Source organism: Aptenodytes patagonicus, chromosome 10, assembly GCF_965638725.1.
Source record: "Aptenodytes patagonicus chromosome 10, bAptPat1.pri.cur, whole genome shotgun sequence".
In the NCBI taxonomy this organism is placed as follows: Eukaryota; Metazoa; Chordata; class Aves; order Sphenisciformes; family Spheniscidae; genus Aptenodytes; species Aptenodytes patagonicus.
This window is the reverse complement of record NC_134958.1, coordinates 3963977-3979705: the sequence shown is the minus strand read 5'-3', so window position 1 is coordinate 3979705 and position 15729 is coordinate 3963977. Positions and strand designations below refer to the sequence as shown.

Genomic DNA, 15729 nt, shown 5'->3' with positions numbered 1-15729 from the left:
CAGTCATACTTCTGTGCAAAACAGAAGCAGAAACATACTACATGAATGATACAGTACAAGGGTTTCGTGCATTATACAAGTGCCCAAGATGTTACACATTTTACAGAAAAGTTCCATGTATATTTTGTATTTCCATCTGTATTCTAAAAACATACACCCATCCAGACATTTCATTCTTACTCATTTTCAGAAGGGCAACAAATTGAGAATGCAAAAAACTTTATTAGCATAAAAAGTACATATTCAGTAATCAGTACTCGAATTCCTTCCCAGCATCTGGCATGTTTGATACATCCTTCTGTATCTGCTACAGTCGGAGGAGGAAAGGGTTGTAAGATGTCAGAGATTTAGGGTTAGAGAAGCGTTGTTGGTGGGGGTTTTTTTGTTTTGTACTTTTTTTTAAGTTATGTGAACAATTCAGAGTGAAACCTGTACAAGCAGAATATTAGCTATTATTTGTACACTTAAAAGATAAATAAAACCAATTTCAGCAATACAAAAAGCAATATAAAAAAGCATTCAGATGCATGACAAATGCATCAGAAGAAAATGTAGAAGGACATGGCAAGTAAGTGAACGTGTTTTAAAAGTTAGATCATACTGGAAATTCTCTGTAAGTATCTGTATGGCTCAACATGAAAAACATTATAAAATTACTTGGTTCCATAATAGATCTGTACAGTTGCATCTATTTTAACTTCATTAAACATGAATATATTAGAACAATAGACTGATTAAAAGGAATAAGAAAAGTTTACTCAAGTTTAACATTTCGAGCTGCCCATTTGACAGAGTAACTAGACGGAGGTAGATGTCCAGTATTAGTGGCCAAGCTATTCTAGCAAGACCCTTTAGCTATCTTGTCAAGTTCTTATATTCAAAGCCAATGTGAAATGGCTTCATAGATGAAGGATGTCTTTCAAAAAGCCAGCCAGAAAACCTGTATTGCTGATGGAAGTAGTTTCAATTATACTGCTGAAAGTGAAGAGTATGTAAGAATAAAACATTTACCAGACCACTGTAAGGACACCACTGATCAAGCACTAGAGCTCATGCAGTCGTTTTAACAAGAGTGAAAATAATTTGTTCATTTCCTATGCTTATTTTAGAAGCTGAACCATTGCTGCCGATCTGGCTCACAACTAGTCAAAATAAGATTGCAGGGTACCACAGCGGCGGATATCACATGTCCAGCAATGGAAACCACCTCCCAATGAATTGGCATGGCGAATATTCACTTTAATTGTAGAAATTCCTGCAAGAAACATACATTGCGTATTTTAAAATCTCAAATTCATGTGGTAAGCTTTGATCAGAACATTAGATAATGCTTTATCAGATCATATGGCTAGATACAAGTATGGAAAGTATTTCCTACTCATTTGTTGAGAATTTCGTTTCCCAAATTCTAGGCAGAGAACAAGCTAGGAACATAGCTGGCTTGTTTATTGCAGCGATACCCACAGGAATATACAGTGCCTGGAGCACAGCCAGTGTTTGATGTGTTACGATGTGCCAGTAATAAAAAGAAAAATCCAGTTTTTGCAGTATGTGAAGAATTAGCTGAAATTCTGCTACAATATATGACCAGGGCACATTTACATAAATCTGCGCGAGCATTTATGGTTCAGACACTAAATGTGCTCTTTCAAGTGCCTTTCAAGAAAAGAAGCATTCAAAGTAGAGAGCTCCGAGTCCCTCTTTCTCTGAAAGCGGAAAGAGGCTGTTAGTTACTACCTAGGTTAAGCTTCCTCCCACCACTTTTCAGCTCTGACATTTCAGCTGTGGCTCAGCTTATAAAGTCCTGACAGATAGACTAGGATCAGAAGACACTTCTGTTACGAAGTTTGCCTTTTTGCTTCTTGGTACTTTCAGGAGATCAGTAGAATCTATCATCTAGGTCAGCAATAGTTTTGTTCCCAGTAGACCCATCTCAGTCCTAGGAACTTACTGACTACAGGAGTTTATTTAGAACTCTCACAGACTGTGAAGTTCAAGTGTGAAAGATACATCATGATTAGCATTAATGGCCTCATTTTTTAAGTACTTGCAAGCATTTATAAACCCTCAGCTCCTTGGGCATGCAGAGAATTAAAACAACCTAAGACTGAAAAGCTAAGTGGTTCACTAGAGGTTGTATAGCCAGTCTTTAAAAGCAGATTAAAGCATTAGACTGCATGGTTCTCACCTGCAACCCATCTCAGATTTGAGGGAAGCTTCAATAAGTGCACTCACATCCATGGCACCAGCCCTTCTTCTACATTCACAGTTGCTATCTTCCACCTTTGGATCATTCTCTCCTTCCCATCGTTTTTCTCCCTTTAAAGGAGTCTTTTGCTATTGGGGAGTATTATCTTTTACTCTACAACACAATGATCCCTCACTTCCCTTGACTTCTCATCTACCCACCAGCCTTCTTTCTACCCTGTCAACTTTTGCATCACCATGTACTTATCCTGCAGCAGTAGTCAGCTGGCTGTAGCACCAAGCAATCCGGCTACCCTCCTACTAACCAGCTATGAGCCACAAGTAGATCTACCTACATCCTTCCCTCCCAGCGTGATGGAAGCAGTTGGATTAAGTGCATGAGTTCAGATTTTTAAGTCTGTATTATTTGTCTTTGGAGTTAGCTGTGCGTAAGACGACTTTCAGATTTTATATTCAGTTACAGTTCTCCTGCCACTGCATATCTAAAGGAATTCCACCCTATCATGAGGTTACATCTCACAGGACTGAGATTCTCCATAAATGAGCAGAAATACCTGCGTTGTGGTCTTAATTTGACAGTTTAAAGTACAATGAGTTTGTAACTAGAAAAATCTGAAAGCATTTTGGCAATGAGGGATAGCCAGCCCTACATCACTCAGCAATATGCACACTCAACCTCTCCAAGACAGATTTTGACCTCCAAACTGAACAGACAGTTTTACATTAAAAAGGCTCATTCACAAGCATGCTAGCAGTAACTTTAATTGCTACTCATACCTTTATTTGCTGCAAGCTGTAGGGGGCACAAGATGTAAGAAGCCCATATTCATATGACTGAAGTATTCAGGAGATAAATCACTGATTCTTACTTGCTAATCCAATTGTTTGAGTACCTTTTCCAGTGCTGGCTGCTTTGGCTACCTTAAGTGAAACCTCCATTCATCCTGATGTGTATAGCTGGTACCAAAGTCATTTCGTTTTAAGTATATGTTGAAATATGTTAGGACATACCCAGATTTTCAAACATCTTCTGAATTGATGTCTCATTGGCATCCACCATCACACGTTTCTCATCCAGCATTAGGACATTCATGGAGAGCCATTTAGAAGACATCCACAGTGGGTGATCTAAACGCATGAGAATAGACCTTCTACTGTACCAACGTCGCCCCATATTAATACTCTTAAAAATACTCTTGGAATTCTTAGAAAAGAAAGAATGACTATACCATCTGGGATGAGTGGCACTGGGGGGCGAATCACAGTCCAGCCCGCTTTCTTGAAGAGCTCAATCTGAAAGAGCAATTTAATTAGATTCTAAACAGGGTCCTTAAAGTACTATGTCCTCCAACCTATGCCACGTTTTCTCAGGCTACTTCAATATATGACATCCCCTCCCTCCATTCATTACTCTTGCCCTCATTCAAGTTCCATCTACAAACCCAGTTCTCATACAAGCATTTATTTAAACCCTTTTCAAACTTTGCATACCACTAGCATTTGTTTCTACTGTTTTTATATATGCTAGGTATACTAAGATATGTTAAGGACAAAATGTAACACATGCAATTTAGAGCCTGTGAAGTACAGATATTAGTAACAGCACAAAAGTATTAAATTCTTTATTTTTGGTATTATTTCTTCCCATATCACTGTAAAAGCCATTGATATTAATTACACTGCCATTTATAGAAACAAAAACACCAAAATACCACACAAAATTACATTTGCGTCATGCTTCATAAGAAACTTAATATGCAGTTTAACAAAGGGAACAAAATAAAGGCATCCTAGGGAATTAATTTGTGTCTTTAAGAATTACACAATTAAGTTAAAAATAAGAGGAGGATAATTCGGCTAAGGAGAATTGACTTTCCAACTTCATTGTCTGAATACTTGAAAGAGCGCTTTATTCAAGTGTTACCACGAGGTGGAGCTCCGATCCTCCAAACTCAGTAACCAGCCTGGCCTGCCAGGATTTTAAAGAAAAGCCCCCTTTCACCCGCACCTCCCCCCCCCATTTCCTGGTCATCCACAACTGCCAAAACAGTTTTTATCAAAGAAAGCTGCATCTATCTTTTCTGTCTACACAGACAGTTTTCCATGAAAAAAGTCCCAGCACATGGGTTTAACACAAGGAGACCGAGATCCTCCTCTTGCAAGTAAGATTATAAAAAATAAGGGAAGGGAAAAGGGGAGGAAAATACTATGATTGTTTTAAAAAATATATTCTCATAATGGATCTTACAAGAGGCAGTAATTCAATAGGACCATTTGCATTGAAACCACTTGCTGTGAAGAGACTAACATTGCTTCTAAGAGCTATGCTGTGCACAAAGTTCCATCATCTCTGCTGCACACAGCTCTATCCCACTGATTACCTATCAGCTCAGCTATTCCCATGTGGTTGTACAGCTCCCAAAACCATGGGTATCCTCATAAAAATCCTCAAACACTGGCAGTACACGTAACATGCCTGTAACAGAGATGAGCTCTTACCCTCTGGAGGGCTTTCTGATCTGATTGCACTGTTTAGCAATATTAGCTTTTTCTCAGAGTGAAGTAGTAGATTTTACATCGTGAACCACGTCTCTCGTCTTTCCTACTCTTCAAAAAGTACTTCTCACTCAGTTATTCAGAGCTGAATGCCTGAGCAATTACCAGCCTCCTCCTATTGGTACAGTTAACAATACCAAAGGAGAGACTTCCAAAATAAGAATAAAAAGGGGGATTACTCATCTGAACAGCAGAAAACCCTCAAATTCTCCTTGGATATAATTAATATATTTAAGTAGTGGAAGTGTTCAGAGAAGTAGTACATCCCATGTACTTGCTTTGATACTACATTATTACAAATTAGATCGCTTCCATCACATTTAAACCATGTACATAGGAAGAAACACACAACACATCCGTCTAGCCTCACAATAAGAAAGCACAAAGAGCAGTAGCAGAAATCTCGGGGAGAACAATGGTCATTGTACTGCTGAGAAAGTTCTAGAGTCAAGATGCAAATACATCTATAAGTTCCTGAACAACTGTCTGAGTGCTATTTAAATTCAGTAATTTAATATTATTCAAGTGTACACAAAATAAACTTGTGGATTAGCAGTTATCCAGCAGGGACCGAGTCATTTTTAAACACAAAACACTTTCCCCTCTGCTACACTTTTACCTGATGGCAGGGACGGTCTGGGTTAGAGAGAACAAGACCAGGTCCAATGATATTAAAAGTGGCATCAATGTGCATAGGGTTAGGATCCTTAAAGGATATTACATGCACTCTGTATTCTGGTGCAAGATGTCGCATCATCCATTCAATGCCCATGTAATTCGTAACCTGAAAACAGGACAAAGTAAGTTTCACTAGGCTAGAATATATAAACTGCATCCAAGCTTAGTTTATCTAAAGTTTTAGTTAAATAAATATTTAAAGCCAAAATAATAGAAGTTTGTGCCTTTAGCTAACTGTAACCTTAGCTGTAAGACAGTCTCATCCTGTGCATCAGGATTGCTTTTGTCAACGCTATCATTTTAATGCTGTTCAGGAATTTAAAAAGACTTACATACAAGTATCAATCATTAACATAAATACCAAAACTGTTGGAAGAAACCTTTGTTTACCTGGCTCCTTTGTACAAAGATATCTCTTCCAGCTCTAATGAAGTCAGCAGCATCAAAGCATGGCTCAAATTCAGTAGTTACAAATTTTCCCTGAGCAGCCAGTTTATGCCTGTCTTCAACAGAGCAGATTGGATAATCCTAGTTATAGAAAAAGGAATAAACAACTGTAGGTTGGAGACGGTAAGGGAAAGTTTTCAAACTATTTGCTGCTGAAGAGTATTTTGAAATTAAGAAAATATGTTTATATTGATAACTAGTATGTTCCCTGAAGGTGGTTCGGTTTACTTGTTACTAGAATAAAAAAAGAAAGCATAAAAGTGTGGAAGTTTAAGTAAAAGGCTTTAAGTACATTCAAGAATAGGTGATGAGATAAGAGATAATAGTTATACCAAGAAGTTAATTGCTCTTCAGAGCCACTGTGTCTAATATTCTGGCTTCTGGCTCAACAGTATTCATTACCAGGGGAGTTTAACTATCAGTCCAACAAATCACTGCAGACTGACAGAAATACTGGTATGCAAGCTATTTCCTAATAAAGGTGGACTCCCTACTTTTTCCACATTGTAGAATGGAGCAGTACTTCAAGCTAGAAGGTAGATCTTCAGGAATTTAAATAAATTTTAGAATGAAACAATGCAATTAAGAACAAGTGAGGTGAAAAATCGGCACAAACAAAAACTGCTGGATAAGCATGCTTTAGAACAGGCTCTGCAAGTTTTCTAACAGAGTAATCTGTCAGTAAGGTAATCTTGTTTAACAAAGATTTCTTTGCATCATTGATAAGATGACACTGTTCCCAGAAAGTTATAATCATTCCACATCCAGTTTTACTGCACTTACTGTAGATGATCTTACCAAGGTCCTAATGCATTTGGGGGCCTATAGGAAACTACCAAAGTTGTCTGAGTCAATTATTACAAAAGAAAAAAAAAGAAAATATTAACTTAAATATTTGGAAGGTAAATACTCACAGTTTAGATCCTCCACTATTTCTTTTATGTAACTCTCAAAATACTAATCACCATGCAAAACAATGATTACAAGGTTTTTTTCTGTGACAAAATACATGTTCTTTCCCACTTTCCTGATACACTCAGGACATACGGACATTCTCAGGGAATCTCAATTCTTCAAAGTAATCTTTGTGATGTCTTTCTAGCATTCCTTCCTCTTTAGTAATGCTAAGTTACAGCCAGCAATCAAACCAATTCAAAGCAGACTTGAATTCAATAGGCACAACTTCCTGTTTCTTATTCCCTAACTGCACACACACAGTTTCACCTGGAAAGGCTACAGAATATTTGCATACATTAGAAAAAACCACAAGTTTCCAGAGTTGTTTTGTTCCTCCCCCCCCAATTTTGCAAAACCTAGATATCAGGTTGAAACTATCAACAAAATTCTGGATAACCAGAACTGAAGTTCTGAAGCAAGATGAGAACAATACCTGATCATAGAGTTCATCTGCCATTGTGGGTTTGGGGGCAGTTGTCCACTTAGCACCACGGTTGAAATAATCTTTAATTATTCGTCTATACGCTCTGTACTCAAAGAACCGAGCACGCCAAGCCATAGGCGCTTCAATAATTTCATTTCCCACCACCAACAGGATGTCTCTTGGCATGGCAGCATACATACCTGAAAGGAAAAAGGCCATTAATCCACAAGACAAATATGCTTTTCTCAGCTCTTTCAGATTATTTGCTTTTCATGCTCCTTTTTACCATTAGTTCTATCCAAAAGACTGGCAAAAAGCATCTTTACAGAAGTCGTGAAACCAGCACATAATTTGAGGTCCTTACACCCTTCAGTAAGTTTTCAAAGTGACATTTTTTTGTTCCAAATACATGCAACATTTTGCCACAAAGCCTCACTCATAACAAGTTCACGGCTAGATCAAAGCCATCCACAATCTACAAGCCTCTACTTCATAATATGGTTAATGGAAATTAACTAGACAAATGCTTACGAATTACTCTGATGACTTTAAAAGGTGATGACAGGTAGCAAGTTTTCCAAGTGGACCTCATTTCTTTATATGCCACCCTTTTTAAAAGTAATAGCACAGAAGAGGAATTTGATGGAACGCAGAACTAGTGCAAAAAGCAGTCCCATTAGACTTTTCATTATCATTATCTGTTCCCTAATGAATCTGAATTCCACTACGACAACTTAAGAACACATTTGACATGAAAGGAGCCTGGAGACTACGCTTGATGCAAAGCAGAGTACGAGCCACTGTGCTCTTTCTGCAAATAACCAAAGCCACGTGGTGCTATACAAGGAGGAATGTGGCCAGTAGGTAAAGAGACATTCAAATTTCCTTGACACTAGTGAGGATCCTCCTGGAAAACTGTTTCTAGTTTTGGTGTCCATGGTTTAAGATGGATCCAACTCTAGGATCCAACAAAGGACTATCAAGACAGTCAGGGGGGCCTTACAGCACATGACCTGGGAGAAGTGGAGGAACTTCAGCTTATTTCATGTGGCAAGTAGGGGACAAAGCAGTAACAGCCTACAGCTACTTTCAGGGCCATTAAACGTGACAGATGAACACTTCTTGGTAGTGGCAGTGACAACATAGCAAGGGAATCTGGCAACAGATGTTGGTCTGGGAAGTTCAGGTTAGGTATTAGGAAAAAGTCTTTCATTAGAGAGTCCATGCAGCACTGAAACAGGTCAGCAAACCAGGTGGCAGAATCTCCATCCCTGGAGACTTTCCAAGTCATAGTTACACAAAGCTATCACTGACCTTATCTAGCACTAGCAATAATCCTGCTCCAGGCAAGAAGGTAGACTAGATGACATCCAACACGTCTCAGACAAGAGCTAAACAGACAAGGCCTTCAACAATGGAAGAACATTTACCTGTAGACTCAAAATCAGGTGTTTTATACTTCACAGACCAGTCAATCGGATCAGGCCTCTTGACAATTACTCCTTCTCTTTTCAAAATATTGCACATCTCTTCAATTTCAGCAATAGCTTTTTTTAAATGCTCTTTGGGGAAGCTCTGGCCTCCAAAGGTCTGATAAAATCCCCAATACTTTTCATATGTGTTGGCCTAAAACAAAAGGACAGGTAAGTGACAAAGAATAAGTTATTTTGGTAGAGTGAAATAGATGCCTAAGACAATTCTTAGTGTTCAAAGTTTCTTGTTCTTCTTTCACTGACTTCCCATTGCTTTGTATGTGTTATGACCGTTACATGCCATAGTGTGCCTTATATTTGATTCCTGCAATATTTTGAAGAGTTGCTAAGAATTGCTGATGTCCTGCTGATTCTTCTAAAATAAAAGGGCATGGGGTGGGGGAAAGGGAGAAGCTTCAATGCTTCGGATAAATGCTCCATTTTTCCTGGTTGAAAAATCCCTATCCTGGTAGCCCTCTGCCCAAGTGCTGATTTTTTGCCTTTACTACTTCTATTTATACACACCATTGGCAAGGTTTCACTCAGATGTTTTATGATGTGCATGTGTCCAGTCATTAAACATTAAGTGCAGGTGTTAGACTAGTTGTGAATGGCTGATGTCTTCACAATTACTTATATACAGTAACAAAGTTAAGTTTCAGCTGTATGTGCTAAGCAGACTCATTCAACTAGCAGACAGCTCCCGTACTGCTGACAGACTGTACATGTGGCATGATGCCCATGAAAAAAAAAAGTCCTCTGAGGAAGAGCAGGAAAAAAGAAGGGAAAGCCATTCTGGAATGTGGAGAAGTAAGTACACATTTCATTCCCACTTGCAAGTTTGACCTTTAGATGGGATTTTCAGGATATTTCATTTCCTCATATTTTTGGATATAGATGGATCAGTAGCTTGTACTTGTTTCTACTGATGGAAATACTATTATAAATAGAGTAATAAATACTTCTAGAAGTCTCTTCCCCTCTTCAGCCATAGCCCTACAGAAAGCCTCATTATTTATCAAAGATGAAATACCAAGAGACTACATTACACTTCAGTTAGTATTTAGTGGCTAGTATTGCCAAGTGGCAATGAAAGATTTGGTCCTTATTACGCTAGACCTGTACAAACACACCAAACACAGCAAACCCTATTGACTCTGCCATTCAATAAGGCTAGCAGACATGTTTTTAAATGAAAACAACGTTGAGCTCGTCTCCAAAATGCATACATCTGTAGTCACCTTGTTAAAACCTCACTTCAGTACTGTCACAGTGGTGACATCAGGAATTCTAAAGCCATCCCAAGTACAGATAACATGCCTTGTTGGCTAGAAGGGGCCATACTTCAGGTACAGCAGCAGTCTAGAAAATGCAAGAGATACTAAATTCACCTGTCAGGGTTGGATTAAAACAAGTACAACATTTACAGGCCTAAATCCTCTGCTCCTGAAATCCTGTGATAGTCTTCTCGAATTAAAAACTAATTCAAAATAATGTCCTAGTTCTCATGGTTAAGAAAATCCAGACACACAATCAAAACAAATGATGCTGCTTCAATTCAGTGTATCTTTGAAAGTACTTCGTTCAGATTTATAAGCTGTGAAACCAGCAGTTTTGATGGGTCTCTGCGAACACAAACATGATAGAGGAACAAGTGCATATGGAGCCCTTCTGGAACGACAGCAGAAGGCGTCAGGAACGGGCAAGGGGTCAGGCCTTCCTTCTATCAGAGTCCTGCTCATTCAGGCAGCATGAGCGACAGCAATGGGATGCAGGAGAACCTGCCCTCCCAAACATGAGGTTATCTCCTCACACTGCAGTCCTGACTACCTTCCAGAAAGCAATGTTCTGGACAAAAACAATGCAACGATGTTCCTTTTGTGCTAGTACTGTCAGTGAGCCCCGAGCAGGCAAGGCCATTCATCTGAAGGTATGCCTGATCTCCTTTAACAATCCAGGCTCTCCACTGTATTCTCTACTATTTCTGGGTATCTGCCCCCATGCTGGAGAGATAAGAGAGAAGGAAGAGTAAAGTCAACCTTTCAGACATCCTTAACATTCATATAGAGAGCCCAGGCAAAGGTCTTAGCGTGGTCTTATCCTGCTCCTCCAGTACTGAAGCTTCTTCCCATCCTTCCTGACGGAACTTTTTCTTTTTCTCTAAGCAAGGTCTTGGGTAATTTGATCACATCAGACTTGCCAGCTGTTCAGAAGTCACTTGCAGATCATATGAAGTGCCTGGCGTTCCTATGGAAACCTGCTCTGCTAATGAGACAAATTTGTACTAAGAAGTAAAGCTAGTTATTTTCAGAGCCACCCATGATGTATCTGAACATCATTGTCCTAAGAGGTGCAGCTCCCCTCTCCACCAGGTGTCCTCTAGTACTGCTCTTTTTCAAACCTGAGAAATGACACTTGTGTTGCACTAATATGATGGCATAATCTTAAAGTTGAGACAGAGTAAGGGTTAACACCATAACCCCACTCATGTTCCCTACCTTCTGAATAACTGGGAAGAGAGTATATGACTGGGACATCTATTTCATACCAATTCAGGGTTGAGATTTCAGGCCTCTTTGATCATATACATACAACTCATTTCAGACTGTTCAAAAAGTACCATGGCCAGGACACAGAAAAGAGCTTTAAATAATCTCCTCAGTGCACCTTATAACCTACTGTCCAAGAGTACCTGAGAAGCCATAGCAGCGTTTAAGCAAAAAACATTTCTTTTCAGAAAGAAGAATGTGCTGTAAGGAAAAGATTGTCTTTAAGGAACAGCAGAATTACTCCCTATAGTTGCTACATATTTTAAACATTTGTTGTGGAAAATAATTAACATTATCAATGTTAACGCTCTTGAGACATACCTTAAAGCTAGTAATGACAGTTATTAAATTTAGTACATTGAAACAGAAATTCAGATCAAAATGCTTTTTGCCTAATTCAGTAGTAAATACCCCCACCCTCCCCAGCTTCTCACTTAAGATATAATGATCTGTGGTAATAATACCTCTTCACCAGAAATGCATTATTATTCACAAAATACACTGAAAAACATTGCAGACTACAAAGCTATAAAGCTCAACTGTTTGACTAAATGTCAACTGCTTCAGAAGAATACATCTGAACTGTGAGATTTTTTTTGACCAAAGCGCTAATTCAAGAAAAGGGCATCTTCCTAATTAATGTAGTTGTTAACCTCTAGTCAAGATTTCCCATGTTTCCCAATAGTGTATTTACCTCTACATAACCTAAATAGCCCATTTCAAGCTCCTAAAAGGATATGCAATAGTGTCAGCTCATTTATATTCACCAGATATGTAGGGCTCCCTATTCAATTAATTCCTTCCTCCTTCTTATGCCAAGCACATCATTCCTACATCACAGCAAGGCGGCTTGTGTATACCAAAACCATGTCTCAAAGTACAAGAGAGTGCTGAAGGCAGCCATACTTCCTGCACTTAAATATTCTGTAAATAAACATGCGTCCGATCTTAAAACACAACTTCGAGTACATCAAAGCAGGTATTTACCAAAACTGTTATACTTTGAGATGTGTTTTTTAAGGCATCTCAGGTCCAAAGCCTCCATTTTTCCTTATAAGACTCAAATTCGCTAGTTTTAAACTGCAGTTTTTATAACCAATGACCCTCATTCATACTTGGCAGAAGGCACGTGATACACACCAACCTTAGTATTGCTACTTACAGGGAGAGTAGCAGGGATTTCTGGCTGTTGTGTTACACCGCAGCAACACGCACATACACACCTTACCTTTCAGCCACATAGCAGAGATTTGAACAATAACTGAATCTACTGATATCTCTCAGTACTGGCAAGGTAGGATTTAGACTACTGTTTGGATATTCAGCAATGCCCCCAGGTACAGTTACTGCTGCTGTTTCTACAGCATAATTTAAGACAAAAGCAAAGAAAACTAGAGGAAACCCCATCTCAGCTGGCACGCTCTATTACTATTACCTGTTGTGGCCAATGTATTCTTTAGACTTGGCAGTTTACATAAAGCAAAGCTAAAGCTTGCTTTAACCCCAAGTTGTAGGTATTTGAATTGCAGAGGTAATCCTATACTTTGACATTCCTCACTGAGCTTTTGATATTGCACGTACCAAGAAGTGAAGTTCTGACCTCATTTGATTAGTTACGGCTTAATAGGCACAAGAACCAGGCTAGCTGTAAAGCATGTCACATTCATTCGAAAGAGTATTTTTTCTGACATTAAAGCAAGCCCTTGGCCACTACTGGAGAACACAGTTTTGCCTCATTTAATGTTACAATGTAACAAAGTTAGAAATTCTTTTTCCTTACTCTTTCTGTACATTCATTATGACAGTTTTAAGTACATAAATGCACACACATACACTTGTACATTAGAAATGCCAATCCTCATTCGCTTCTTTTTCTGAAGCTGCTAGAATATCTTTGCAGTGTCTGAAACAGGATTCCAGAGGTTGCTAACTGAGCTTCAGCTTTCAGGGAGTAAATACAAGTCATAATGAAGTCAGTGGTAAAGTTTTCATTGCGCTCACTAGGGCCAAGATATCATCTCAGATGTCCCAATGTCAAATGATTACTCTTCTATCCGGGGCTTAGAACTACCAAGCTGCAGTAATTCATTCACACTCCTCCAAACAGTTTTGCTCAGAATCATAGCCCAGATTCTAAAGAAAAATTATACAAACGTGAAAGGGGCTGGGGGAAGAGAAGTCTTCTCCACAAGTACATCCCAAACCTCCTCTAAACTACCATTTCCAGCACTTTAAACATATATTCAGTATCTTTGTTTGCCATTCCTTCAATGTCAGATCAGAAGAATTCCCTTTGTTTTTTTAACTGAGGTCTTCTGGTCAACTTTGTCAAGATACCCTTTAAAATTTTACTATGATCTCTTCAGCAGAAGTAGTGTGCCAGCTCATTTTGCTGTGATAGCCATGGATTACATGCTGCCTTGGAGGTAGTACTGTACTGTGACACCGGACGAGAACAATTCAAGTTGAATCGTTGAATTACCCACGAATGCAGGCAACAACACATACTTAGCAACTTTAAAGTCCAGGTAAAGTACACAGTAAAAATCTGGAGCAAGCCCATTGTTTGATTGTTCCTGTTCTAAAACAAGAGAACAAAGAAATGTGGATTTATTTAGGTTGCTGTTGTAGTTTTAGGCACAGAACAACTCTGAAAAACAGAGGAGTATGTATTTCCATACAATACTTACCATAGCACATAAGAGTTCCAATGAGCTATTTAAGAGCCATTTAAACAGAACGGTCCTGCTAGTCTACAGTTATAGAACTCAATCTTTCTCTGACTATTAAGTAGAAAACTACACTTTTTTTCCAAGTGGTAACCCTACTTACTTTTGAGCCCTATTAAACTTTCAGCAGTCCTGCCAACTATCCCAAATGCTAGAGCGTGTACTTTGATAGCATCAGGGCTGTATTACTAGAGCAGACTGTACATAGTAGAGATTCTGTCTGCTACTGACTTCTGTTAAAACAGCTAATTCAGTTGAAAGCGGGAAGAAAAAGCATATCCCCCACCAACGTGGCTATGCTGTAAAATTTCACAGACATAAACAACTACTTTGAAAGAAGAATCCTCAAGAGTAAACACCACACCTGGTGCACTGTAAAGCTTAAGCAAATTGTATGTATAAAACCCACATTATTTCCTATTTAACATTGATTTTTTAGTGTTTACCTTAACCTCCACAGAAAAAGGTGGGACACAAGCACTTTCAGCTCTTCCCACAATGACCTCTTCCAGTGGGTCCCATTCATTGTATGAGCAAACAGGACAGTCCTTAGGCACAGGGCTAGTAGCCTTGTTGTCATCAGCAGCACAGGTGTTCTGGGAGGCTGTAGCTGCCTGGGTGCTCCAGAAAGATCGCTGCACCCATCCCGTAAAGACTCTTCCAAGCTTAAAATAAAAATAAGAATGAAAATTGCGTTTCCCTTACAAAAGGCAAAAAGCAACGGTTCAGTCCATAAGTGCTGTAAACCCAAAGCAACGTACATTATTTGGAGCATTAACAGAAACACGCTGTTTGTTGGAGCCATTCTAATTTATTCACAGCCTACTAGATGCTTAATGGACAATTCGCCTTTTAAAATACACTCGGTTTAGGAGAGCAGTGACACAGGAGCACAGCATTGACAGCGGCGACTGGAGCCACTGAACTCCGCGCCGCTGAACTGGGAGGACTCACGGGTGAGCCACAGCCAGAGAAGCCTGTAGCCGTCCCGCGCCCGCTCACCGCCGCTCGGGGCACCCCCGTACGCCTGCACGGTGGGGACGCGAGCCGCCCCCCGCCCTCCCGACGGGGCATCCTCAACCCCAGCCCCTCTGAGCCCGGCGGCGGATCTGCCTGGCACCAACCCGCGAGCCGATGTAATGCGCCGCTTCGGCTCCCCGGCTCCCCCCGCGCAAGCACCGCACTCGCAGCATCTCCGCCGGCAGGGCAGGGCCGCACAGCTCCGCACCGCTCCGCGCCCGCCCCCGCTGGCAGCGCAACCGCGCCCTGCGCCCGGCCCGCCGCCTTTATAGCGTCCCGCCACGCCCCCGGCGCCGCCCATTAGGCTGAAGGGGCGCGGAGCGGCGCGGAGCCCGTTCGGGGGCGGCAGCCGCCTGCCCCTGCGCGGCTGCTGCGGGGCCCCGGCGGGGAAGGGCCCGCCCGGCGGGGCGGCACCCCCGCCCTCGGGGTCTGGGGATGGCTCGGCGCCGCCCGCGGGTCGGGGTGGACGAGCAGCCGGGGCGAGGCAGCCCCAGCCCCAGCCCCGGGCCCTGGGAGGCGCGGTCTAGCTGGGTGAGGCAATCGCCAAAGCTGCCTGGCGGCTTCTTAGAATCATAGAATCATTGAGGTTGGAAAAGACCTCTAAGATCATCGAGTCCAACCGTCAACCCAACACCACCACGTCCACTAAACCATGTCCCTAAGCGCCTCATCTACACGTCTTTTAAATC

The 15729-nt window shown here is 40.7% G+C and overlaps 1 protein-coding gene across 1 annotated transcript; it reads right to left on the bottom strand.

Annotated features, from left to right (window-relative positions):
- Window positions 1-202: 202 nt before the first annotated feature.
- Window positions 203-15262, bottom strand: GATM (glycine amidinotransferase). The gene is made up of 9 exons (XM_076347856.1): window positions 15145-15262; window positions 14467-14685; window positions 8701-8896; window positions 7280-7470; window positions 5833-5970; window positions 5384-5548; window positions 3438-3501; window positions 3220-3336; window positions 203-1255 (listed from the first exon to the last, which is right to left on the bottom strand). Exons 1-9 carry the CDS (start codon window positions 15211-15213, stop codon window positions 1143-1145), a joined length of 1272 nt encoding a protein of 423 aa, XP_076203971.1. The 5' UTR covers window positions 15214-15262; the 3' UTR covers window positions 203-1142.
- Window positions 15263-15729: the final 467 nt, after the last annotated feature.